The 27,059-nt window shown below is 51.4% G+C and overlaps 1 protein-coding gene across 1 annotated transcript; it reads right to left on the bottom strand.

Moving 5' to 3' along the window:
- Positions 1 to 477: 477 nt before the first annotated feature.
- On the bottom strand, positions 478 to 26,153 carry LOC142033601 (cystathionine beta-synthase-like). Its single transcript, XM_075033632.1, is given in 17 exon segments — positions 478 to 1,995; positions 4,494 to 4,578; positions 5,330 to 5,438; positions 5,998 to 6,132; positions 7,376 to 7,447; positions 8,043 to 8,148; positions 9,764 to 9,848; positions 10,894 to 11,019; positions 12,145 to 12,236; positions 13,511 to 13,580; positions 14,883 to 15,014; positions 16,254 to 16,333; positions 17,551 to 17,685; positions 20,032 to 20,138; positions 24,032 to 24,186; positions 25,930 to 25,953; positions 25,955 to 26,153. Coding segments are annotated over 17 exon segments (1,782 nt in total). The 5' UTR covers positions 26,126 to 26,153; the 3' UTR covers positions 478 to 1,897.
- Positions 26,154 to 27,059: the final 906 nt, after the last annotated feature.

The following is a 27,059-nucleotide window of genomic DNA, read 5'->3' as shown; positions in this document are numbered from 1 at the left end:
GCAGGGTGGCAGCGGTCCCCAGGCACAGGCAGGTCACCCCTTTGGAGGTACCCACGTCTCTGGAGCAGCCCAAGGACCTGTCTCACGCTTGAACTTAAAACTCATGAGCTGCCTTTGGGACAAGAGCCATAGGAGGTGTGGGATCTGGGGGTTGGAAGGGAGGGTCCCAACTCCCAATGAAGGGGAGATCCCTGCAAAGAGAGACGTGCCCCTGGCTATCAGGTGGAGGCAAATCTCTGCTCCTTCTCTTGCAGCCAGGTCTGCTGCACTGGAGGACATACTGCAGTTAGGGGCATCAGGAAGGGTCTGGCATGTGCCAGGCTGCGAAGTGATCCAGATTCAGACTCAGTTCTGGGCTTCATGGAGTTACGGGACACTTTAAGACTTATTCATGAGAGTTTGGCATACATGCATGGACTAATATCCTTCAGTTTGCAACAGAATTGCTAAAATAAATACAGTACAATGAGGTTGAGCTAATAAGTTTTTACTTTTTCTGGACAAATATGGTTATTACTCAAGCAAAAACTCGGAGAAGATCTGATATAGCTTGTGTCACTCGGGAAACAAAAAGCAACAGAGACACTCTTCCTAAATATAAATACTTCAGCATCCTATAATTTAATAAAAGTCTCGTACAGACTGGATTAGATAGATAGATAGAAAGTATGGACTAGCCACTTAGCAGCAAGCCAAAATCAGAATTGGTTGTTGTCCCCTTGGAGCAGCTCCCGAGACTTATGGAAAGATTGTAAAGCTCTTTGTGTCTTTCGAAAGTAACTCCCCCAAACTGTGTTTCAATGGCACTTCAGTTTAGTCCCACAGCCCTCCTTCCACATTTGCTTTCATTTATGTTTTTTGCAGCCACGGCAAATGGCTCTTCTGACCTTCATTATCAGTTCCTGGAACAAAATACACTGACAGCAAAATTAAGGCCAACGTCTCCTTCCCCTCTACCCCTCGATAACGAGCTCTCAGGATGCATATTCATGAGATGACTGCTACGGGACACAGGGATGAAGCCGTATCCCCTCTCCCAGTTACTGTGTCGTGAGAATGAGTCTTTACGTCTGGAAGGGGTTCGGTTCACTGCCCCCTCCCATGGGACCGTACTCAGGGCACAGGGTGCCACCCGCTCCCCCAGAGGTGAGGAAGGTGCTTTCCAAAGGCGAGCTGCTGCTGCAGGAGCGATCGTTCCCCCCCTGCCCAGCACCTCGTCCCCCTGCCCGTCTCAGCCCTCGGCTGTCCCTTCCCGTCCCTCCTGCCCACCTCCCCACCTTTCCCGTACCAGGGTGCCACGTCCCACCCGCTCCCCTCCTCGTGGCTCTTCCAGGGCTCTGCCTCTCCCAATCACCCCCAGGGAAGGGAGGAAAAAGCTGACCCCCCCTTGGCCCCCAAACGGAGCCGGGGGGTGAGAAAGAAGGTTTCTGAGGGCTGGAGAGGAGCAGGAGGGTGCCGCTGCCCCCAGCCCTCAAGAGGGCTGGATCTTCTCATGGCAGAGACAGGCTCCAGCCCTGGTGGGACCAGGACAACTCATGGAAACTACAACACCGGCAGTGCCTGTGTAGCTACTGCTAACAAACACACCAAACCCCACGCCTGCTAAAAACTGGGCGCCCTTCTCATCCCTCCCACTGCGTTACCTCTCCAGCCCTGGGTAGCTCCATGTAAGCAAACATGGCTATTAAACGCAATTTCTTTAGTTATCTTCTCTTTAGTGATATTGTGGGTGGCATTTACTGGACAAACGGTTACTACATTACAATTTTCACCTAGTCATTTTGAGAAACTATCAGCTGGGTTGGACCAGAAAGCACCCTCGGCCGGGTGGTTCAGGCTCGGGGGGAGCAGCCGGCCCTGCCGGAGGAGCGGAGGTGGGTGCAGCCGAACTGCTGTGCTACTTCTTGTCATTTCTGCTGACAAAGGTGAGGAGGTCCATCGCTGTGACCACACCAAACACCATCTGCTTCATGAAGGAACTGCCATTGCCATTGACTGTAAGCACAGAAAATGCCAGTTTAGCGGAAAAAAAAAAAAAAAAAAAGAAGAAACTCCCCCCACCACAGCTGTGCAGAGGCTGCTATTCGCTTATGAAGAGAAAACTTCAATAGGGACAGCAGTTGTCTCTGCTCTGCCTCAGCAGAAATGACTGATGCAGCCTCATTTGCTTTACTGGGATAATGTCAGGGAGGTTTTAGCTGTAGGTAATGCACTCTTTACCAGAGCAGGAAACTTAATTTCCCAGTTGTTTTTACCCAACCTCTGTTCCAGTCCTGCTTCTATCACCGCAAAACTTTTCAGGGTAAAGTAATGGGACTCTTTAAGAGTAGAACTTTCTGCTCTGTTCTCATAAGGTCCTACACCACCATTAATAAAACAGCATTGCAACAATTGCTTTAACTATCTGAGAAATGTTTTCTTAAATAAAAATAAAACTAGCCACCAGAGTCCAAACACGAGATAAAATGCAAGCTCCAAAGGTGTGGGAAGAAAGTAATAAATAAGGGAGTCACTGTGATGGCATTAAAACAGCAGCTCTGGAAAAGAAAACAGGTCTTGTTTGAAAACCAGAGCAAGAGGCACTGTGTACAGCTGGCTGATATTTTTTTGGTGCGTACCATTTAATTTGCAGATACCATATAATTTATATCAAAATTTGATACAAATAAATTTTCATTATTTTATGACAACATAGCCGAGAAAGGTAACTCTGCCTGACATTTTTGGAGAGAGAATTGGAAATGTGCATCAAAGGCAGTTTTGAGTGAGAGACTTTTGTTTGCAACATTTTGTGGAAACGTAGCTGGACTTGCAAGCCAGCCTTAGAGCTGATGGGGTTTTGGGGCAGCAGGCCACGGAGATACAAGCAGAGGGGTTTGGATGTTTGCACACGGTGGGTTTTGGAGGCCCCGAGTTCAGCAGGCAGCCCTTTGCTGACAGTTGATACAGTGCACTATTGCATGCTGCTCACCGTAGGAATGCTTTGCATGTTCAATGTGTAAACCCATAAAATCAGTGTAATTACACCCTTCAGCTCCAATTTAGAAGACCTAAACATGGGTCTTCTGACTGCTTTTTCACCTTGCTAACATTTTAAACAAAGCAACTCCCTTAAGATAAGGCCAAATTTGTACTTCTAGAAGTTTTACGGTATAATTATACTGGAAAGATGTGTTAAGTCAGGTTTGCAGAACAGCACCTGCCACCCCACCTCTTTGGGTCAGGGGAGCAACAAGGTGTGATCCCTGCTGCCATCAATGTGTCAGCAACCCTCGCGCTGACGTGGTCCAACTGCACGTGACTCTACTGAGCAGGTTCACTTCAGCAGGGAGGGGGTTGCTGCACGGTGGGTTGAGAAGAAACCAAAGCTACTGGTACGGCTGTTTTATTGGACTAGTCTAATGGTGCTCCCGAATTGGCAGAGCACCCCTGTACCCAGCCATGGTCCTGGTAAGGCTCATACACAGGCTGCACGCATTGGTGTGCGTCGTGCCTCCTGACTCCCAACTCATGTGCCCCTGCCACAGGGCTTCCTCACGGTCCAACGCATTCGTTTTCAGCTTTCTCGACTTACCCTGGACCTCCAGGGCAGGTGTCTGATAGCACCCAGCACGCAAGGCCCCTTAGTGTATCAATTTACCCAGCCCCCTTGGGGCACCCAGGCATAAGGACATCTCTTGGCTGCGAATCCAGGGGTGGCAAGTGGGAAAAAGGGTGTTCAGAGATGGCACAGCCTCTGGGCATGCACAGCAGAAGGTCTTTAAGCAGTGGGATGCAGACTGTGTATTTTGTTCCCTTGCACTTACATGCCTGAATTCCACCTAAGCTTTATCTAATATGCCCAAATGCTCCTTTCGATCTTGCCCTTGGGATACTAAACCTACAGAGAGCCCTAACTTCCCCCTTGTTTCCTCTGTCGCCCACAGCCAGCAAGGCAGTGATTTGAATTCAGGGTCAAGAGACTAAATGAGTGCTCGAGGCCTGAGCCTACAGCTGTGCGGCAAAAGCACTGCACCCCAAACCGCTACCTACAGTCCACCTTGGCTGTCAGAGGGGACCAAATGAAATCCCAAAATGAATACCTTCCCATCATCCAAAGTGGGTTTCCATGGGAAACCACGACATGAGGGGCGGGGATGGAGCTGATGGGTGCTTCAGCGTCACCCCAGCATGGGGGGACAGCACAGCTCCCATGGCCAGGATCTGGGAAGTGCTCCTGCAGGACACACACCCACTAGTGTGCTGGTCCCAGGCTCCTGTAGTTAAAGCTTCCCCCTCTCCCCTCATCCCTGTGGTGTCAGGAAAAGAAATGGGTGAAGAGTTGGCAGTTCCAGGGCTTTTCAGAGCCACGGGCAGGAATTCTTCCTGCAAAGGCTCAGGGGCTGCACATGTGGAGCAGCTGCGCCGATACCTACCAAGCTCAGTTTGAGAATTTCCCTTTCCCCTCTCAAACACTCATGCAAAGCCCGTGCAGTGCTTCTGCAGATACCTACACTGCATTTGCTCGTGTACAACAATAGCAAAATGGTCGTTCTCCAGGATGCAGGAAAGCTTCCCAAGGCTGTCCTCCAGGCCAATCTAAACAGGACAAAAAGAGACATTTTACGTTTCACTTTAAAGGACAGTGGTGTGGAGCCTGACTCCTGCCTCTGACTGTGGCCATGAGTGGGCAGGGTGGCACCCAGCTGGACGAAGATCAGGCGCACCTCACCCACCCGGCACTGTTTTGGAGAGACGGGAGGGGATGCAGGCAACCTGCAAACCTGGCTTTGCTGTAGCTGAAATACAGCACTGTCTCCCCTCAGCCCAAAGGGCCCCCATGGGCCAGCATGAGGTGATGGCTCCAGCTGCCCTAAAGCACCGTCCGGTTATTTCACTCCATCTCTGGACCATTGATGGCCATCAGACCAGGCATCCCTCCCCTGCACGCCCACAGGACCTGCCCTGGGTCCCGTCAGAGCACGCGCCTGTTGCCCCAGCCCTGCTGAGCCCTGGCAATGGCTGGGCTCTGATTTCAGAAGGTGCTGATTCCCCAGCTGGATGAAATCCTCTGACAATGTAAGATTGGGAGTGGACATTCAAACACTTTGCTCCTGGTGTAGAAGCTCCCATGTCTGAACCTCACAGGCTCAGCAGCATTTTTACATGGAGGTGAGAGTCCTTACTCTCACCTCCATGATGCTGCCATCACCCTCCCCACCACTCTCTACCTTCCTCTCTCTGTCTTTTCATTAACCTCTTCTCCCAGCTCCTCTCCCACCTCAGGGTGGTGGTGCACCTCTCCCCCTCCCCGGACAGCGGTTGACACCAGCCACAGCCTTAGCGGTACCTTCGAGAACTGGTCGTAGATGACCTTTGTAACAGGGTCCGAGAACTGTGCGTTTCCAGCCAGCACTGAGGTGAGGGTGTTGCTGAGGGTCACCATTCCCAAAATAAGCCTGTAAGGGAACAGGGAGTTTTCCAAAAGGTCTGACCTGAGGTAGGGCACGTGTTTTATGTAGGGGCTGAACTGCTCCCCTTGAAGTCAGTGACTAAATTGCTGCTGCCGTCAGTGGGAGACACCAGGTTTCTCCTCATGTGAGCAGGACAAGAAGATCCTTGTCCTCACCAAGCTGTTGGTTTAACAGTAGTTAAAGTCTGCTGTTGCAGTGCAGGACTTAGCAGCTGGGAGAAGGAAAACTTGTGGGCTCTCCAGTTGCTTCTTTGTCTGCATTTCCCACCCAGCCCTCCCCTCTCCTCTGGCTTTCCCTTGCACTGATCCAACCTCTGCTGAGTCTGGTGGGCACTGGATTTGGCTTTGACTTTAACTAGCTTGTTTACAGGGATTTTTCTTGATGAATCTTCACAAGGAGGCAGGTGATATTTTAAAAATACGCACAACAGAATCCAGCGCAAGAGCCCCATCGCTGGATCAGTAAATGGGACTTTCTCTTTAGCTTCATCATAGCTGCTTTTCCTGCGTGAATGGGCACCTCCGTAACGAGCAAAAATAGTTACCCTGATTCAGCAACAACAGGAGCTTGGTCATATCCCTTCTCCTGGAGGATCTCAATTGCCTTTTGACAGCTGACCTCTGGGAGGAGAATGAGAGGGGCTGAGAGATTCAGTTTCTGCACCTTGATGTTCCACCACCTGTTGGAAGACAAATGGCAGCACCAAGCTGTTCCTCTCTGCTGCATGGCTCTGGGTCTTGCTCGGGGAGGCAAGGCCAATAGAGATGAGACCAACCACGCAGAGATATTCTACCTGCCTGCAAAGCTCGCCCCACTCCTATCCCCAAAGAAGTAATGCTACAAGTCCACCATGGCCAGGTCTTGTTGAAGCCAAGATTTCCCTATGCCCGGTGTTCATACAACGCCAGAGGCAGAGCTGAGGCCAACAGCTGGCAAGGTGCTGAGCTGTCCTGAATCCAAGGAAGTTACTGAGGGCTTCACCTCAGGCTCACGAGTGGGGAGGCTTACCAGTTTTACTTCTTTGGTTTGTATGTTTGGTCCTCAAAATGCAGCATTTGCAGCTCCTCCAGGAGAAAGCCTGGCACAGATGCTCGTGTGACTTACGAGGGACAAGCTACGCTTGTTTGCTGAGGACCACTCGTCTCAGCCCTTTGTCCTCGCAAAGGCAGGGCAATGCTAGAGGCTGCGAGGGCCAAGAGGAATTCTAACCAGGCACGAGAGGCTTTGGAAATGTATTAAGTTTTTAGGAAATATTTTGCAATAACCTTTGGTTATAGTAACCCAAACGAGCAGGTGACATCAATAATATCTGCTGTCTTTAAAGTGAGACTAAGTGCTTTCTAAACAACTGGCATTTGCCCAGCAACATATCAACTGGTGTTAACAGTTTGTCTGTGGTTCCCTGCCTTGAGGGGACCCATGGTGTCCAAGAGATGGCTGAGTTGGTCATCTTTTCTGGCTCGGAGCTCTAGAAAGTGAAAATTTACTGTTCCCTGCCCGAAAAGACCTCCAGAGCTGTTTGAAAGGGTGCTTGCTGCAGCAGGGACCCATCTCCCTGCTGGCCCGATGGTCCTTTGAACATCAGCTGTGGAGTAGAGAGAGGAGGTTTTGAGTGGACCTAGGTGTCCACCGCAGCCGCTCTGTTCAGCAGGGTTTAGGTGGCCTGGACAATGACTGCCTCATGGGAGTGGATTGACAACTTTGGTACAGAAACAGCTCCTTTGTAGACTTTGATTGAAGAACTGGGATATCTAACCACTCAAAGGAGAGGAGCTGACATTACGGCCTCTCCAGAGGGATCTGGACTTAACTGCGTTTTTTTCTAAATACTCAAAGCTAATATATTCCTTTGAAGATAATAATTTCCAGACCCAGAAAGCTGATTCCCTTAGCACCGTTTATATTGGCGGAAGTTGTCTTACCAAGGCTTGTGCTCCTGGACGTCATTTAGGAAACCATTTTTTATCATCCACTTATCATTCAAAAATTTGGACCTAGAAATCACCAACAAAGAGCAAGTCTGTGAGCCTTCCAGAAGAAGTCGTGCTTTGTTTCATGCACTAGACCATAGCACTGCCCCAGGGCTCCCATGATTTTTGCAGCTGGCTGCTCTTAGCCCCTTTTAAGGTCAACGGGAGCTGTGGGTGCTCAGTAACTCTTAGAAGCATGCCAGCTATTTGCCTTCCTAACTTTAGGCATGCAAGTTCAAAAACTGTAGCTTGACTGATTCCTGCTCCGTGCAGTAAGTCAGTGACAAGAGGAAATAAACCCCAAGTGTCCCAGCACCCAGCCCCTGGTGCTTGCTATGGTAGTATGCTATTTCTCCCTGTTGTTTTGCTGTTGTTTTTTTCTTTTCCTGTGAGCTGCTCGAGGGAAACTCCCAGCTCTGGGCTCACTCCAGTTGCCATGCTGTCAGAGTTAGTGGGGTGTCTCTCCAGCAACCCACACCACCTGGGCTCAGCAGTGTTAAGCTCGTGTCACCGAAGGGTCCCATAGCCCCAACCAGGGCCATATGCAGAAAGTGAGGGAGAAGGCTATGGGATCTCCCACCCCAATGCTGGAAAGCAGGTGAGGATGCGAGAAACTCACATGTAGTTCCTGACGGAGTCGGGCAGGATGACGACGCAGCGCTGACCTTCCTTCAGGTCCTTGGCAGCCCGCACGGCGACGGACATGGCACTGCCCGAGCTGCCTCCTGGACAGATACCAAGAAGAGAGAGACAAGCGTTGGGGCTGCCCAGGGTGTAGGGCCACAGTCCCAGTGCGTGGGGCACAGAACTGCCCCAGCTAACGGCGCAGGGGCACCCAGGCAAAGCCGTAGCAGAGGTGGCATCTCGTGCGCCAGGGCAGCTCAGGACACTGGGAGTGGGAGGACAACCGGTCCCACAGCCTTGTAGGTTTTAGGGTCAGGAAGAGGTAGGGACTAAAGGGACGTGTTCATACGGTGGCTCTTGGCAATGGGCTTTTGAGGCAGCATAAGAGTCACCTTATGAACTTCAGGAACCACTTCTTGCGGTGAGTCCGCAGACAGACCAAAGGCTGAAATACGGGGACATTCATACCACACCTCACCCTTCCTTTGGGTGAGGAGAAGACCATGCCAAATCTAGAGCTTCTGGCTGACATATTTGGCAATCAAAGATTGGCTTTAAATACATTTGAAAGACTGAAAAAACCATAAACATTACATTCATGCTTGGAATACCAGGCCAACGTGATGGGAAGACTTAAACGCTCCCTGTGTCCGTGTGCACGCATGTGGTTTGCTGCACGTAGGAAAAGCAGGTCCCTGCTTTACAGAGGCAATTCTTCCACCAGTAGTTTGAGTACTGGAAGTCAAACACATTCCACTATCTGTGTGCCAATTACACACTGCATTCAAGGCAGCACGTATTTTACAGCAGGTTAATTAGCACTGGGTCACATTTTTCAAACAAATGAGGCAAGGCCCTGAAAAATGCAGTTCAGGGAACATGAAGCTATTCACAAATTATAGTTGAGTTCAACAAGTGGTTTCTGTTGAAACACAGTGACTCTGTGCCTGCTAGGTTAAATCAACATTTAAGCGTTTCATTACAAATGGCCCAATCTTTTTCAAAACTCCCTGGATGTGAGCGCTCAGGACTTTTATCAGCTGTAACTACAAGCCTACGTATTGTCTGGTCCTGGATGCAAATATATAGCTATCTGCTCGGTGGCAAGGAAGGCTGAAAAAGCGCTGATGCTGTGTAGAGGCTCTTAGGGTACAGGCAGGGTTTGTCTGAGGGCACCTGTTCATTTTGGAAAGCTGGTGGGATCGCTTACAGCTTGTTGGCACAGGGAGAAATACTCAGTAAGAACATCTTACACTTTCTTTACTTTCAAACTTTCCTGGTCCAAACCTGGCACCTCTAGTGTGGCAACCGTTCAACGACAGAGAGTCCAGCCTCGCAGAGCTGTTAGCGGAGCGACAGTTTTAGCCCACCTGTTCTGCCCCGAGTCCCATTAATCCTCTCTTCAGCCCGTGTAACACTACACCACACACAGTTAGGTCTGGAGATCCAGTTCCATGTGCAAAAGTGCTCCGGTAAGAGGAGAGTTATTGCTTCTATAATTGTTGTGGCCGATGAGTCAGATCCCAGACCACGGACTCACTGCCACACCTCTGAATTCTACAGAGACCTGCACACCAGCTCGGGGTTCAGCCATTCAGCCCTGTTAACCTAGCAGACACAAAATGCAGAGAACACCTACCCCAAAGCATTTTGGTCCCGAAAGGATAAGGTTCAGAAAGTTTGTTAAGAGAAGCAACTGTCGTCATTGGTGCTTACCGCACAATAATCCCTCCTCTCTGATCAGCCTGCGAGACATGAGGAACGAGTCTCTGTCATTGCATTTATACCACTGATCAACCACCTGAAGAGAAAGCAAGAAGGTTGGGTCTTGGAGGTATTATTTCAGACTGTCCTGACCCTCTGAGGCATGCCATGGTGCTGATGCCTACAACACCTGGCAACTTTGAGCTGCTTTCCACACTTGTTGAAAGCAAACACATTTGTCAGGGCATCCTTGGTCTGGGGAGAGTGTCCTTGCTTGCAGGCACCCACTCTAGCCTTTCCAGCCAGCACCCTTTCCTTGGAGAGTTAGGGATGTCTGACAGGTCCAGAGTCAGGATGCAGAAGAGGGAGCCGTGTTCACGATGTCTCAGGCTAGGCTACACTAATGGTCAAGATTTTGCCAGGGAAAGTCAGATCCAACTACAAAAAAAGTTTTGGGTTATTACAGGTCACAGCTCTAAAGCCAATTGCCGACAGCAGAGATGTAGTTAACACAACATCTGAAAGCAGAGAGAATCTGGGGCCTGAGGCTGTGGGGGACCTTTCTAAGAATGAGGCCAGGGGAATGCACGCAGCTTGAATTAGGGCTTTAAAGCTCTGTGCCTGGTGGCAACTGATACACGGAGAAGAAACTTGACAAGAAACGGTACCAGGTTCATGATCTGTTGTCTTACACGGCTTGGATCTTGTCTTCCAGCCCATAAATGGTGCAAGCTTTCTGCTGCGTGAGTGTGGTGCCTATGGCAGTGAAGGCTCAGAAAACGCTAGTGTGATGAAGAGCAGCCTCAGCGCTGACCTCTTCTCTGTGATCGTAGTGGGAGAGGCACCCTCTGAACGTTGGTGAGGCTGAGCTGAGGAGGCTGGTACTGTGGCATACTCCTTGTTTGTCCCTGTATTTGCCTTCTCCTTGTAGGTCAGTTATAATCGGGTTTACTCAGAGAGATGCTTTAGTGCTGGGGTCCCGATCCCCCCTCCCAGCAGCTTGTTCTGCGCTGGGAAGGTACCCAAGTAGCCTTAGGGCTGGGCCATAGCCGGGTGCCAGAGCCGGCTACATCTGAACTTGGGAGTAGGCTGGATGCAACGCCAAAGAATAGACAGAGGCCTGTCATCACATGGCTACTTACTGATCTGTCAAGGACAGTAGGGATAAAGTCATGCCCAATGCCCTCCACTTCGATCGTTGTGGTGTTCGTCCTGTTCATCTCGCCGGGCAGAGCGACGATGGAGCCGTCGGGATCTACACCAATGATCTTTGAGGGAAGGAAGATTTATTAAACCACAAAGGGAGTTCAGAAATAGTCAAATACACGACTCAAAGGAAAAATTACCCACGCCTTATCAGCAAGTTTTCCTTCCTATGGTATTCATTAATATTCCTATCCACTGGTGGCATGGAGACATTCCAGGATAAAAGGGTACTGTTTCCTGCTGGCCTTTTAAATAGATCCTAGGTAGTGTTCAGCTGCTGCAGAAGTGACTGGTGGCTTAAAATGTTATCACTCTCAAGGTGTTTGTCATCACCCCTTTGGCAGAGCCCTTAGGATAGTGAATGAGTGCTCCTTAATCTGCTCCAGTGCAAAGCCAGCCAGCTAGCTCAAACCTGTGGAAACCCATAGCTACAGACATCCTTTCTGGACCTAGTCATGCTGGCCGACAGTGGCACGTCCCTGGTTGCTTACAGCTTTATGTCTGGGCCGAGGTTGCCTCCCTCAGCACACAGCTTGAGAGGGGATGGTGACACTGCTCCACACACAGCTTCAAGCAGTCAGGGAGGTAATCTCATGCCCAGGTCCTCCAGTGCCTGGGTCCTCACCGTCTCATTTTGCCTTTGGTGGATCAGGGATCGCTCACACACTGACCACGCCAGAGAGGCAATAACTGTCAGGCCTCCAGTCTGCCTTGAAGCACAAGCTCTGCAGAACGAGCATCTATGACTGGTGTCAACCATAAAGCGTGGAGGCTTTTGCAATGACAGATGAGAAGCACTTGCACAGTCTGCACCCTTTGCAGAGCTGCCAGAACAGAACCTTTCTGCAGGCGGGTTAGCCAGGAGCAGTAATGCCGTCAGCTGGGCTAGCTACTTCTGCTGTGGATGTCTGACAGTGTCCTGCCAAGGGCAGGGCACCAGGCAGGGGGGGAATAGCGGTGGGGCTATGCAGCCTTTGACTTCTAACGCACCCAGATGGATTTAGGTGAAGGTGAACGGAACACCACATTGCTTCCAATAAAAGCCAAGCTCACTGTAAAAAACCAAATAGGCGGAGACAACAACTGCTAGCTCACGTGAGCCGTGGGATTAGGCTTGATCAAAAGCACAGACAGGAAAACCCAGGGGGGCCACGGCTCCCAGCAGGCAGCCCTGCCTCCCAGCTTACCTTGCACTCTGGGCACTTCTCCTTCAGCTTCCTGGCGATGCCAGTGATGGTGCCTCCTGTGCCAGACCCAATCACCACCATGTGGACCTTGCCTGCAGGTCAGGGAAGAGAGAGGCTTGCGGGGACTCAGCACAGTCTCCAGCATGGTCTCCCCTCTATTCAGGACCCTGCGCAGATGCAGAGCCCGTGTCCCGTGTCCCTCGGCTGCTAGAACCCCAGGCAGAGGTCACGCTAGCGGCCAAAGTGTGGTGCTGCGAAGAAGCTCAGGTGAACTTGCAGGATCTGAGCACAACTGATCCTGCCTCAGTGCAGAGGGCTGGAGGTGACCTCCAGGTCTCCCACTGGTCTCCACGATATCTGCATCTTTGGCATCTACTGGCTTAAGGGGAAGGGAGTATCTCAGCCCTTCCAGCCCTTTCAAACCACACCACTTCGAAGGAAAGCACGCACATGAATAGCAGCACGTATCAATAACAGGCGCAACTTTTCAGCTAGTGTTAGCATCCACAGTGGGGAGGTGGCAGAGCTCTGCCCTGGCACCTGCGTTGGTCAGATGTAGTCCCACCAGCATCAGTGAAATTATACTGATTGAGGACTGGTAGGAGCAGAATCAGTCAGGCCTTCAGAGCCTTATGCTGCAACTGCATTGGGAAAAGGGGACTTGTAAGTCACTGCTGGCAGCCAGCAGGAGCAAAGCTAAACATTGTAGTGGAGGGAAGGCTGGGACTCGCTTGTTCCTGTTGCTACCCAACTGCTTTACTGTTATGATAACTGCTCTCCAGTTAAAACCCTTGAGTCCTGTTTACATTTTGCAGCGCTCCCAGTACTGGCAATAAATTTCACTTCTATCTGCACAGACGTGGACTGGGATAGTCCTTTATCCTCCCCCAGCTGTCACATCAAATGTCATTAGGCTGTGAAGTTTCAGTCTGTTTTGATTTGCAAATGAGTGCGCTGGATCAGACGCGGCCTGCCATGCCCTGATGGATTTATATTCCTCAGTGAAGCCTCTTGGGCAATTTTGCTTTCCCGGCTGACAGGTCGCAGAGACGTTGTAGCCACCAAGAGACGGGTTCTTCCTCCTCCGGTACAGCCTGAATTTGTTAAGCCCCTGGTCTCCTCCCTCAGGCTTTTGAAATGGGAGGCCGTGGCAGGGAAGCCCTGCAGGCTCAGGTGTATCTGGAGTGGATCATGAGAAGTCGCTACACTCTGCGTGTCAGTATTATCAAGGGTGCCTTCACCTACAGAGGCCCTTCTGGCCCTTTCTAGACATGTAGGTCAATAAGTGATGTAAATTAAACCTCTCGGAGAGGGCTATAGCCCTCTGCACACTCTCGGCACGTAGAAGCAACAGCGCAGACGGTACCTTCGCACTGCTCCAGGATCTCCTCAGCTGTGGTGTCGTAATGAGCCAGGGGGTTGCTCGGATTTCGGTACTGTTTATTTCAACAGAGAACAGCATGAGTTACTGTGTGAAGTGTCGGTCAGATACCAAACTAGCAGTAGCTCCTGACAAACTTTACCCAAAGCATGCAACTGCCCCCTCCTCTCCCGGTGAGGGGTGGACTGCAACCCGGCCAGGCCAGGTCACAGGTATTCCTCCTGGTTGTCACTTTGGGACAGAATTCCAAGGACACTTGGGATTTGTCCACGCTGGAAGATTAAACGTGCTCACAAACACTCCCTCTCTGGCACTTGGTCCCCTTTCAGTGTGGGGACGGTGCGGCTGTCCCATATGCTGCATTGCCAGGTTTTGTGGGATCTGGTGGTTTTGTTAAAGCCCTAGCTGCCAGAGGGAGAGGATTGGCTCTGTATTTTAGCTATTGCTTAGATAGAAGCATTTTAACCTTTTCTGTTGCCTCTAAAAAGTTGAAAACACAGCCCCACAATGCTCCTAAAAATCTCAGAAAACAAACCAAACCAAACCTCCTCAAAAGCCATATTAGAAAACTTTTCAAGTATCATATATATATATATATATGAGATATATATATATATATATATAATTTTGAGAGCTGCTTTGTCATTTAGGGGCATTTGTGGTTGGCAGTGCAGCATGTTAGGTGGCTGGGAGCTCTGGGCCAGAGTAGTTGTCCTACCTGTCCAGAGAGGTTTACCACGGGGGGTACACAGGTACAGCACTGAAATGTGTGCAGCCCCACGTTCACACCCGTAGGCCAGACTGCTTCTGAAAAGTGTATTCAGACATTGAGCTCCCTTTTTCTTAAAAGGAAGGAGCTTCCCTGACTTTTCTGCACTATAGGGGCTCCCTACTCGCTATAGGGATGTCTTTCTGCAGCGGGGTCAGACCGAAGGGAGAAGTGCCCTCCTGTACAAGACCCAGTGCTGCAGAACTGCTGGCATGAATCATTGGTGTTTGCCCTTTACAGCATGAGGCATATTTTTGAGGCAGAGCAGAGGCTGCTAGCCAGGCATAAAAAGTGATTTTATTTTAGGTCAGAGTTAAATCTGAAGCAATTTGAGGAGTCTTTGAATTGTGCAACAAAACCCAGCCTCGCCCACATCCAGGCTTTGGCAGAAGTATTACAGGTTTGGAAGTGTCCCTTATTTTGTTTCTGCCACCCCGTGCTTTAGAGAGGAGAGATTGAGTTTCAAACGCCATAAAATGCTGACGAAATCTGCCTCCGTTGCCAGTCTGAACGAAGCCCCCAAACACAGGCACACTTGGAGCACTTGCTATAAACTGGAAAGAGAGTCAGTGGAGGAACGGCATTTACCTGGTCCAGGATGTGAGAGTTTGGGATTTCACTTTTCAGCTTCCAGGCAACACGAATGTTAGACTCCGGGGCATCAAAGCGGGTGCACGGGGTCCTCACGATTTCAACACCCAGCGCCTTCAGGATATCGACCTTTGGGAGGCAAGAGAGTAGATGTAACGCAACTGATCCCATGTAGCGATGGTAATCCGAACCTGCGGGCTCATGGCAGTGTCAGATGCCAGAGGAGCTTTGCATGCGGGAGACATTTAGCATTTGGAGATACAATGTCCGATTCTCAGTTTTACTATCTCTGACATCCTCCTGGCCCCCGGGGCCTCCTGCCTGAAGCTGGCACACAGATTCTAACCTGGCCTCGTGCCCTGTCCTACTCGGAGGGCGAGCTGGGGACACGGCGGAGGTAGGTAACACTGCGCGGCTCCTTCGTGCTTGGGGAAAGGGGCAGAGAGAACCGGGGTAGGGAGCAGGTCTCCTGCGTGCTGTGGTCTGAGTTCCCACGTGCAAGGAGGAGGTCTTAAAGCTGCCTTTGCCCCAAGTCTCTTCTCTCCCCTCTCCAAGCACAGGGAAGGAGCAACTACAAATCAGCCTTAAGGTATTAATCCACTGGGAGATGCAGTCGTTGGGGGGAGAGGGGGTCAAAAGAGAAGGGTGGGTGAGTGTTGGGGCGGCTGGAGATGAAGCCCATGGCAGCTGGAGGTGGCGTTTGATCCAGACTGAGCTTAAGTGAGATTTAGGTTGAAATGAGAGTGGTGCTTTGGAGAAGGGTTCCGTTCGGAGCCAAGTCAGGGTCCAGGTCTGGCTTCACTGGCATGACTTCAGCTGAGCAGTTTGTGAGACTTTTGGCTCACCAAGGCAGAGATTTCTGCCATCTCCGGGACAGCAGTTTTACCTGATCATCAGCTCTTGTGCAAGTGACTTGACTTCCACCATCTCAAGAAAGCAGCTCAGACAACCGTAAGTGTCTCCAGGTTAAAGAAAACCATAGAGACACAGGGAGACCAAGTCACACATCGGACGTCAGAGGGGAATTTAGCAGGACAGGCACCTGCCTGCCTCTCCTCCACTCCGTCCTGCCCTTGCCCTCACTGACAGCAGATCCTGCCCCATTTCTCTGCAGCCAGGCACTGTGTTTGCTAACACATGACCCCAGCTGCACCGCTGACACTGGATAATCAGCCAGGCCATCACAGTGTGCTTTTTTTTTCATCAAGAGGACATCTTCTGAATAACTACAGAGCTATGTCAGTGTGCGCGGCAAGGCTCATTACCCTTTAAAGGAGAGGGCACTCCATCTCTAGAAAGGGAGAGGCAGAGAGAGACAGGGAAAGAGATGTTCCCCGGCTGTGGGGTAATACCGTACAGAGCTCTGACCTTCTCCATGCTCATTTTCTCCGGCAAGACAATGATGCAGCGGTAACCTTTCACTGCAGCTACCAGTGCCAGCCCGATTCCTAGGTGGTGGGGAGGAAAGGGAATTGGTTGACAACAGCATTTGGCAAGGCCAACTGACATGCGTTGCTTCCTACGGTCCTCTCTCCCAGCAGTGAACGTAACCTAGAAATGTTCACCGACGAGCTACAGGTAAGGGCATCCTCCGCGAGCCTCTCGTGCTGAGCCGGGAGTGCCAGGGAGCGTGAGAGGATGCAGTAACAGGGGAGCCGAGCTGCAGTATCCCTCTTGCTCGCAGGAATCTATTAGTGTTCCTCTTCCTCTGTTTTCCAAAACACGGGAGAGAGGTGATTTTGCTTCAGGAGTGCCTTCCCCTCCCCCTCAAATGATGTCGGGGGGGGGGGGGGACACGGGACACCCACGAAGTTGCACAAGTCACCCCGTGACGAGCAGGCAAAGGAGACGTCTGCTCCAATTTCACTGGGGGTGATGGATGGAGCCAGCTGGTCCCCAGCTAGAGGAGGAAGGTGAGGCTGGAGCAGTGTGTCCCTGCGAGAGGCTGTAGGGAGGATGGTAGTGCCCTGGAGTTGAGCCCCACTCTGCGTGGGGAGCACCCCAAGGGACGTGGCCTCAACTCCGTCCAGAGCACCCCAACAGCCTCTGTTGTGCCTTTTTACAGGAAAGCACGCCGTGCACATACAGGTGTGTCCCTGCTGTGGTGGGGATGCTGGTGCAAGGAGCAGTAAAGGGACATGGAAAGTTCTGCTGATGGTCCTGTGCAGGCTGCAAAATAGCAGGGGGGCTCCTCTGTTGTCCCCTCTCATCTCGTACCCCACCATAATCTAGTGCCTGAGCAGGATGACAGTGACAAGAAAAAAACCCAGACGATTTATCTTCCAGCCCGTCAGGGAAACCCCCTCTGGGAACCTCTTAATATTCAAGAGCTTCCCAGCCTGAAAACACCTGGGGTTGCCCCAGGTCCTCCCACTCCTGAGGCTGTTCGCCTTGCCACAAGGCAACCTGCCATGCACACCCGTGCAGGCGTGGGACCCTCACAGACCCTCTGGAATCGCAACAACGAGGCACCTCAACACCCTAGGACGCCCACGGCCACTGGGAGGGGAGCCAAGGGGAGGACAGAACCAGAGCCGTGGGGCCCAAAGCTGACCTTGTAACTGCAAGTGCAAGAGCTCCTCGAATCCCTGCGCCCTCCTGCAGCCCCTCAGAAATGCCACCCTGCCCAGTGCCCACGCGGGGGGAGCATCCCTCCCCTTCCCACCTGTGTTTCCCGAAGTGGGTTCAATCAGCGTGTCTCCTGGTTTTATAATCCCAGCTCTCTCTGCGTCTTCCACCATCCTCAGGCTGATGCGGTCCTTCACGCTTCCCCCCGCGTTGAAGTACTCACATTTTGCCACTGGAAATGAAAGGGGAGGCTCTGTCAGGGACAAGCTACAGCTGGGAGCACCAGCTCCTTGCTCCCCCAGCCCTCTTTGCAGTCATTTGAGGACACCCATTCCTCCGCTGCAGGATGGTCCTTTGCTCCGGGGACCACATCCACCAACCTGCTTACAGGGTGCCACAGCTTGCCATGGGATTTCCCATCAGCATACCTGCCCACAGTCCATCTTTCCCCCCACCTTTCATCTACCTGCAGCACCCTGAAGGCAGCGGGCAGGCCTGGTTAGTCCAGGGTGGGTTTAAAATCAACTGGATGTACAGGGATTGCTAGGTGGAAGGTCCAACCCTGGTACAATACACCTTGCTGCCCTGCCTCGAGGACTCCTTTCTGAGCAAGGCACTGACAGGGTTAACAACGAGATGTCACGGTCTTTCCTGGGGCATAGCAGTTATTAACAGGTATCTAAAAAGGGTCCCTTTTGTAGGGTTGCTCTGTAGTCCTGAATGGGGTGCCATAAAGAAAAACAAACAATAAAAAAAGCACTTTCAAGTCAGCCAAAATTATAATTTCTTCACTGAGCTACCAAAAAACCAAGTAATGGAGACTTCCCAAGGCATGCTCAAACTGCAAGGCACACCTCAGTTCCTAATCAGGTCCTCCACACCACCAACGCTCGGGGCAGGACTCTTCTTACCGAGGTTTTGATGAACATCTACATCTGAACTGACGGTACTGAGCTCTGTTTTATGGACAACAGGGAGAAATGGGTACTTTTGGGGAGTCATTCACTTCATCTTAGCAGAGACAGCTACTTGAGGCTGAGAAATCAACCTGATACTTGAGCAGCCAGAACGGGGGAAAAAAAAATCTTGTGCTCACCCATTACATTTTATAATGCAAAGTGCCAAAAATTCAGCTACACAGACAACCCTGGAGGCACAGAGGTTACGAGGTAATCACATCCAACCGTAACTGCTTCCCTGACGCAGCAGCGCTGCCGGCATTCCTACATTTGCTCGGTGAGAGGCTCCGTGCTGACCTGCAGCTCAGAGAGGACCATGTAGCTGCTCTGCCTGTCCTGCTCCCCTTCCCCTCCTGCACCAGGGGAGGGAGACACCATCCCAGCAAACTGGGTCTCCCCAGCTTCCCCGCTGCTGGTTGCACCAAATCCTAAGGCGCCTGCCCAAGCGAGACATCGTCCAAGGGACAGACTGCTTCAGAGGTGGTGGACCAGACATTGCGGACCTGTCCTCCTGCCTCCGCCACCTCTGTTCCATGGATCCCCACCGTCCCCCGAGGTCTTATTTTGGGAAGAGGGAGGCGGTGCAACGTAGAGGTTGCAGGGTGAGCGCTCACGTCGCTCCTTCTTACCCAGCTATGTGACACTCCTGACTCTTACTGCCTCTGAGACATCTGTCCTTCCGCCCAATTTGGCTGAAATTAATTAATAGGGTTAAAAGTTATAGGAAAGGAGACTGAAAACTCCATATGGACAGAGATATCCTAATCTTACCATCCTTATGTCCGTAGGGGACCGGGCTAAAAGCAATCCCTACATGAGATAGCATCAGCCCTACGCTGACATCCCCTCAGGGGGGAGGACTTGGGTCCTGCTGGAAAACCTGACCCTGCAGCCAGCGCCTCGGTCTGGCTTTTAGCACCAGGGCCTGGCACGCGTGTCGCTGACAAACCCAGCTGTCTGCAGCCCCTGCTGCTCTGCCCGGGGCTACGTTTTGGGAAGATCCCCAGAAGAAACTATCGCTGCTCCCGGGACAGTGATGCAGAGCGCCTGGCCCAGCTCCAGGCGAGCTGGCGGAGGTGATGCCACGGCAGAGCAGAGTTCTCCCTGCGTGGGAGCTCTGCCTGGCAGCCAGGGGCTGCGCTGGTGCGTGTCCCCTGCAGCCCAAGCTGCTCCCTCTGCCCAGGCAGGCTGCGGGAAACGTGCCGCCGTGCCCTTCGCCCCATCCCAGCCACCACGTTTCGGGAAGGCTCGGCCGGTCTCTCCTCCACACGCCACGTGGTACCCCGGGTGCTGCAGCATCCCTGCCCGTTGCCGTGATGCCATCCACCCGTCTCCAAATTCAGCCCAGCTCTGGTCTGAGCTTATGCCGCAGTTATTTGGGAAGAGAGATGCCTCCACCACCATTCCCCCCCTGCTCACTGCAGCTTGAAACCATCCCGTTTGGTCTGACAAATGGCTGTGGTGTAACCTAATAAACGGGAGTACCCAACACGTTGCCGCATCTGGCCCTCCCCATCTGTGCTTGCTCTCCACAGAGCCTCTTCTGAAGCCCCCCTCCAGCACCGCCCCTCACCCTCACCTCGTGGCATGGAAAAACCTGGTGGAAAGGGGACACTCACAGAGCTCACACTTGAGCCCATAGGACTTCCCAATCTTGTTGACTCGGACCATTGGGGTGCAGCCAATTTTCTTCAGGATGTTGGGCAAGATCTTTGTTTCTTCTGGCCTGAAATAATGCAGGGGGAAAAAAAAAAGAAATACGTCACATCAAAGCAACTGTTATGCAACACGAACCAAGATAAAATCTAAGTGAGGTTTCAGCAACTTTAGAAAGGCTGCCAAGGGACACCCCCACCCCAAGAGTAAAGGTCCCCATCGACAATTAATGGCAACAGGAACTAGTTATGGTTTTCCATCACTCTTACAATGAGTTATTAGTTCTTTTGTATAAAAAATAAGGTAATTAATTTTCAGGGCTGTTCTGAAATGTCTTGTTCTGCAAGGCCCTAGGCCATGCCTATAACTAAGTGAAATGAGAAGAGCTCACAAGCCTTGGGATTCTATGTAGTGGGTGAGAAAGCCAGAAAGCCGTGCACAATACAAGGCTCCTCCTCTTTCCTCCGTCCCACCCAGCACCACCTCTGCTTTTTGCATTATCAGCTGTCTCTGGGCCAACTCCTTCTTGCGTGGCCAGGACTCCCAGACTTGCAAGGATGGCTCCAAGCCATCAGAAAGGCCCAAGCCACAGAGAACTCTGGAGGGTTTTTGCAAATAATTAAACTGAGCTCTTTGATCAATGCAATCCAGCCTCCCAGTTTTGCTAGTCTTTGTCAGATTCCGGCCGAAGCCAAGAACCACGTCACAGCAATTGCAACCAGAATGGAAAAGACTTGTTTGCCCGACATGCAACGGAACGCATCTTGCCACGCAGCCAGGGAACTCGTGTCCTTGATCTTTTTAAAGGACAGAGGGAAAAGAGTGATGAGGGCTGTGTTTATTGGGGCCACAAACATATTGCCCCTGGTTGATAGCCAGCACGTCTCTCTCTGAGTGGGGTGAAAAAGCCCCACTCCCTCGCTGCTCAGCTCTCCTTTGCACAGCTCTCCCCTACTATCATCCTTTGAACCTTGAACCCAAGTTATCCTTGTCTGCTATCGCAGCTAGGCAGATGGCTGTCTGCTGACAGAAAGTCCATATGTTGCAGGGATGACATGCTGATTTAGTTAAAGACACACACACCTCCCTCCAGGTTTTGCAAGCGTGATATAAACACTTCTTGCTTTGCAAGAGTACGGGGGTAGTGGTTTAGTGCAGGTCTTTACTACCAAAAGGAGCCAGCCTCCTTACATCTCAAGCCCAGAAGTGATGGAGTATTACACGCTTGCTGTTACCTCTCCCTCCATGGAAAGTGTTACTGCGCACATTGCAATCTCTATTGAGTGCTGGTAAATGTGAGGCATTAACTCAATAAAGGAGCTTCCTCCACAGCTGCAGTCATTTTCCATCTGCTCTAAAAGCCACCAAAACGCTCAGTGGGGCTGAGCCATGGCACGAAGAGACTTCAGCTCCTTCGGGCAGCATTTAACTGGAGCCTGGCTTTCCAGAGAGCGACCTGCGTATTACGGTACACATCTAGATTGCAGGACATCAGCTCGAGAGAAGAAAGATAGGCCATTTATTTACCTTCAGCCAGTAACTGTGATTGTGGTAAACGAGATGCTACCGTGCCCTTTGAACCGCAGCGAGGCGTGATGTGGTGTGGTGAGGTGCTGTGCAGCCCTGGGGTCTGCAGTGGTGGAGCCTGGCGAGGGGACAGGGAAGGGGAAGGCAACCTGTGCCACCCTGTGTGCCGGGATGAGCCTTGCTGGGAGGGCAAAGGTGGGAACCAGAAACCGGACTGCTCTTTTGCACTGCCACCAGCTCCCCTCCCCTAAAAAGACTAGCTTTTCTCTCACTCTGGGGCAAATTTTCTGCAGTTCCTATCGAATTCCTTTCCTAATCACTACCATATTTTACTACAAGAATAATAGCCGCATGGTCAGCTCCCTTCCCCAGCTGCGTGAGCTCTGCGCCTGTGTGCTTGAAGGCAGCAGGTCTATGGGGATACGAGGATCTGTGGCAAATGCCTTTGGTGCTCCTAAAGGATGTGGTGGGGACACTCTAGTCCTGCAGCTGCTGGTATCAGTTCAGGATCGCAGCAGACAAGGACGGTTTTTCTCCAAGATTTCTGCTTTTGCTCATGGCGTGTTATTCTATAAGGTGTCCAGGGGAAAAACAGTCCTGGCAAACCAAGTGATTCTTGCTGAGGGTATAGCAGGCCAGAAATGGGTCAAGAGATATCAGAACCAGTCTACCTCTGTATCTTTGGGAAAATTTAAATAATTAATATTCTTAATTAAAATAACATCTTGCCTTCTCCCTCCCCCGCCATTCTCTGCTTCTATCCCCAAAACTCAATCAGGTTTCACATGGGAATCTCAGAAAGTCCAGAGATTTTTGCTACCTCGGCTGCCATCTGTGGTTTACCCAGAGCAGAGCAAACCAACCAACCCCCTCCATGCACTTCTGCAAAGTAAAAGAAATGATGTGATGTGTCCCAGTGTATTTTCTTCACTGCTATATGGTGGGTTATGTTTCAGTCCCTGCCCCAGAGATGCTGCAGCCAGACTCCATCCCCAGGGAGCTGCCCAATTCCCTGGGGCTGGGGCTGCCCTGGTGCCCCCCCAGGCTGCCCACCTCCTGGCTGGGGGGTGGGATGGGCACTGCTCCCCACCTTGCAGCCCTGTGGCACCCAGATGCTAAATTGCTAGGACCCAAAAATGTTATCCTCCTCAGCATAACTGAGAAAAACCAAAACAGAACAGCTTGACTGAAAAGAGCTGATCCTATCCTCAGGTGCTAGCTGCAGGGATTGCACCGGGTGAGTGCCTGGATGCACGTTTGCTGGACCAGCTCTGGGGCTGTGGACCTCGCTCCTCCCTCCCTCATCTGCCAGACCCAGAGGCTGTCCTGGGCTTCACAGATGCCGGTGGCTCTGCTCTGGCCGTGTCCTGCCTGGCAGGCGGTATGAAGCTTCCCCCAGCCGGCTCCCGGCTGGCAGGCGTCCATGCGGAGCAGTGCCGCACCTCCCATGGGCTCCAGTTCCTCACACGATGGAGCTGAATTCATGTTTTACATCTTTGGCACAGCAGGGACGTGTCCGCAGTTCCCCTGACATTTATGGGACAGCCTTATCTTTAATAGCTCGGCTGGGTCTGGTTTGCTGGGCCATTAAAGCACCTCTCTTCGAGTGCAGTCTGGGCGCTTTGGCAGGCTTACCTCACCCTGGGAGGTCACCCACTGCTGTGAGGACAAGAGCCGCTCATAGCAATCACTTCGCTTCGCACTGCGCTCTTGGGTTGCTTACCCAGAGTAGGGCAACCTCTGCGTGGGCCATTTTCTACTTATTTAAAAGCCCGGGCCTTGGTAATCCATTTTCGTGAAGGTGTCCTAGCCATCGGTAAAGACATTGCTAGTACCTTAAAATCTTCTTACACACCGCTTCAGACTGTTTGAATGAACAAGGGCAGCCAAACTGCAGCCCTTTGACTGATTACTGTATGGCCGTTACTGACTGTGCCGTACAACGCGATGGGTGCAACAGCTTTGGGGTATAGGCATGCATTACGCTACAGCCAGGAGAGCCATTCCTGCACCTCCTGGAGTCCCTAGCAGTCGGGAGTGCCTTCACTTCTGCTGTGCAACACCAGACCTCACGGAGTTCACTCTGCAGAAGCGTACAAGTCCCTGGTTGAAATCAACCTCTGATATATGTTCATCTTCAGACTTCTAAAATAAGAGGCAACAAACTAACGGATGTTTTCAGACATGTGCTGGAAAACACAGAGCTGAGCCAGCCACGTCTTTCCACAAGATTAAAGGGAGTGAGAAAGTTCTTCCTGGAGAGGAGATACTAGGTGGGGTTTGCCTTCTGGAAAATAAACCATCATTATCATAACATCTTGTCAAACTACTGACTTCTGGTCATGACCATCCTGGTGTAACAATAATACTTCTTCTTCAGAAAAAGACACTGAGCTGTCTGCACTCTGAAATAACCAGCATGAAGGAATTACTTACAAGGGCATGCAGGAGTGTGGAGACTTGGTGGCAGGTGTTGCAGCTGTCCATGTGCACTTACTGGGCAAGTTGGGAAGAATCCACGTGCTGTCGGCTTTGCTTTCCTGACTCCCCACGCAACTGCTGTTCACGAGCAGGCATGTCTTGGTCAGCTCCTGTGTTGTGGAAATAGAGACCCACAGTCACCTGGGAGGAAAAGCGGGCAGGCAGGCACCTGAGCAAGAGTTGTCAAAGGCAAGAAATTACATTTGGGTGTGAAGACAGGGTGGCCAGGCTGCATGGGGCATCCCTACCAGCATTTCAAAAACCCAGTTCTAACAGATGCATAAAATTGCTCTTTCGGAGTGGTATACTAGACCACGTACAGGGTAAACCATCATCTGGCCACCACCTCTAGTAAATCTTCCCCTGCTCTAATGTACATTGAAGCATCCCCTCCACTAGAAAATTCAGTGCTCTCTATTTAATTATTTGGTCAAAAGCACTATTTTTCACCCTAGCAGTGAAGAAACTGCAGATAAGTCTACCCAGCAATAATTCGAGAATACTTGTACGGTGGTAGTGGGCCTCAAAGGGCCTGAGGACACCCCTGCTCTGGCATCTGAGTTTATTAAAAGTGAAAAAAGAGAATCAATAGAAACAAAACATCAGGAAAGGGCAGCAAAGGCGTACAGAGCAAGTTCCACAGTAAAACAACTTAGAGGAGGAATCATCAGACTGGAAATGAGACAGGTGGCTGGTAGTGACAAATCCTGGGGGATCTGGAGAAGGTGACTGAGAAACACTTTTTTTGTTTCTCAGCACCAAATAATAAGGCAAAATGAAATTATTGGGAACAGCTATAGGAGCAGAGCAGGTAAAATTGGAACCATAAAAGGGTTAAACAAGTTTGCAAAGGTCGAGTTCTTTAGTGACTTTTAAACACACTGGCTCTAACGGTACCTGCGCTCTGTGAACATGGTAATTTGCTGCGCTGGTTTCTCTGTGTTGCTGGTGCATATACAGAGAAAAGGAGGCTGGTTTTATAGTTTATTCTCAGCATTTGCTACTGACCAATAGCAGAAGCAAAGGTTACATGGAAGGCTTGGTGTGACCCTCTCTGCAATTCATCAGCCACCCTTTTGTGTTAATGAAACCAGCCGCGTGGAGAAGACACATGATTTTGGTAATTGGAAGTTTCTTTTCTGGCTTGTTCACAGAATGAATTGCCTTGATTCAGCCTTTGTTGAATAAAGGGATCTTGCAGCTCAGTAGGGTCATGGTTAGAGACTTGTGTCTTACTTCAATTGAGGGTGACAGTTGGCGTTGACCTGCTTGTTGTAGCATAGCCTGCCCCGTCTTCCTACCCTACTGTGGTGCTGCATTTTGCAATTAGAGCAAGTGTAGTGCTCTCATAAACTTTACTGTGGTAGAAATTCTCCAGGGCATGATTGCGGTGTTGGACCTTCCTTCCACATTTAACTTCAGATTGAGAACAAAGTCGTAATTTCAAAATTCGGTAGAACCAAACCAGTGACACAAAGAAATACCCCGTTTCTAAACGCAGAGGACTGCCTGCAGAAGGACCAGGCCTGCTGCCACGTGGAGGGGAAGGGCTGTGGGAAATCCCCTCTAGCTCCTGCCCCGGGGAGGGAATTCGGGCCGCTGACAGGAGGATGCTGAGGCCAAGGTGCACAGCACAGATAGCGGAGGCCAACAGGTCTGCGGAGCATCGTCTTCATCCCAGGCCATAAAGCCACCGCTCTGCCCGTCCCGGACACGCGGGCTGCCTGCAGTGCCGGCGAAGCCCAGCTGACTCACAACGGCCAGGCAAGCAGCCAGCAGGCTGTTATGGCTGGGTCCTGATTAGCTAATTAATTTGTGGCTCGACATGCGAGCCCAAGGGCAGCCTTAATTACCATTTCTGCCATCCTTCTTCCGCTCGCTTGCTCTTTTCACCCGCTTGGCAGGAGCTTCTTTGAAGCAGGACGGCGGCGCTACCTGAGGTCGGCACCGTGCTTTCCCCGTTGTTTCCCCACCGGCCGGGCGGACGGGGCTCTGGTTCGCTCCCCGAGTGTTGGGCTGGCCCTGAAACACAGAAATACACCACACCATTGTTCTGGCAATAGCAGAGGACTGGAATGGACCACGGCACACGGCCGAGCTTTCTTCTCAGCCAGGGCATCTCCAAAGGTGGAGGTCAACAACCTTGTGTCTCCATCCGGCCCCGTGACCGAAGCCCGAAGCAGGATGGCAGGCAGGGGACACCGGGCCACCTCCACATCAGGTGCTGAGCTGCCTTTTCTCCTCCAGAGACACTGACCCCAGACTCGCAAAGCAGCAAGAGACCATGAGGATGCAGGGCGGTCATGCCAAAACAGCTTGGACCCAGCAGCTGACAAAAAAAATGTCTCGGCAAACTTTGCCTCCCAGTGCTTCCCCCCCCCCCCCCCCAAACCTGTTGCTTCTTGGGAGGGATTAAAGGGAAAAAAAAAAAAAAATGTTTATTTCCTTGCAAGTCAGGATTTGTGTCGGCCTTGAGTGTATCTCCCCAAGCAAATCCTTGTTTATCTGATGAATTAACTGGGAAGGAGCAAAAGTCACTTGTGGATAAAGAAGAGATAAGCCACAGTGTATCAGAGGCAGTTATCACGCTTTCACAACTGAGGTCACTGGTTACCAACCAAAATGTTGGCAAACCAGATTTTACGAGTATTTTTTTTACTTTTTTTTTTTTTCTGGTGATCCCCATCTCGACCATTTTGGAAAGAGAAGAGAGGCAGGGGGCTGAAATTATTAGGGCTGCTTTTGCGTGTCTTTTCCCTCTTTGCCGGCACATGGCTCCCTGCCCCGGTGGGTGCCAGCCCCAAGGGAGGTCGGCATCGGCTGCGGGACCCCGTGCAAGCCCCCTCTTCCCTCCAGCCCCGGCTGCTGCCTGTGCCCCATCTTTCCCCGTGGGGCAGCTCGTCGGAGCTGCAGGGGCGACATCAAGCTGCGGGGATGGCCGGAGAGGGCCTGGCCCCAGAGCCGCTTCGCGTTTCAGCCCAGC

Source organism: Buteo buteo, chromosome 8, assembly GCF_964188355.1.
Source record: "Buteo buteo chromosome 8, bButBut1.hap1.1, whole genome shotgun sequence".
NCBI classification, from domain to species: Eukaryota; Metazoa; Chordata; class Aves; order Accipitriformes; family Accipitridae; genus Buteo; species Buteo buteo.
Note: the sequence above shows the minus strand (reverse complement) of the source record. Positions and strands in the feature narration are given on the sequence as shown.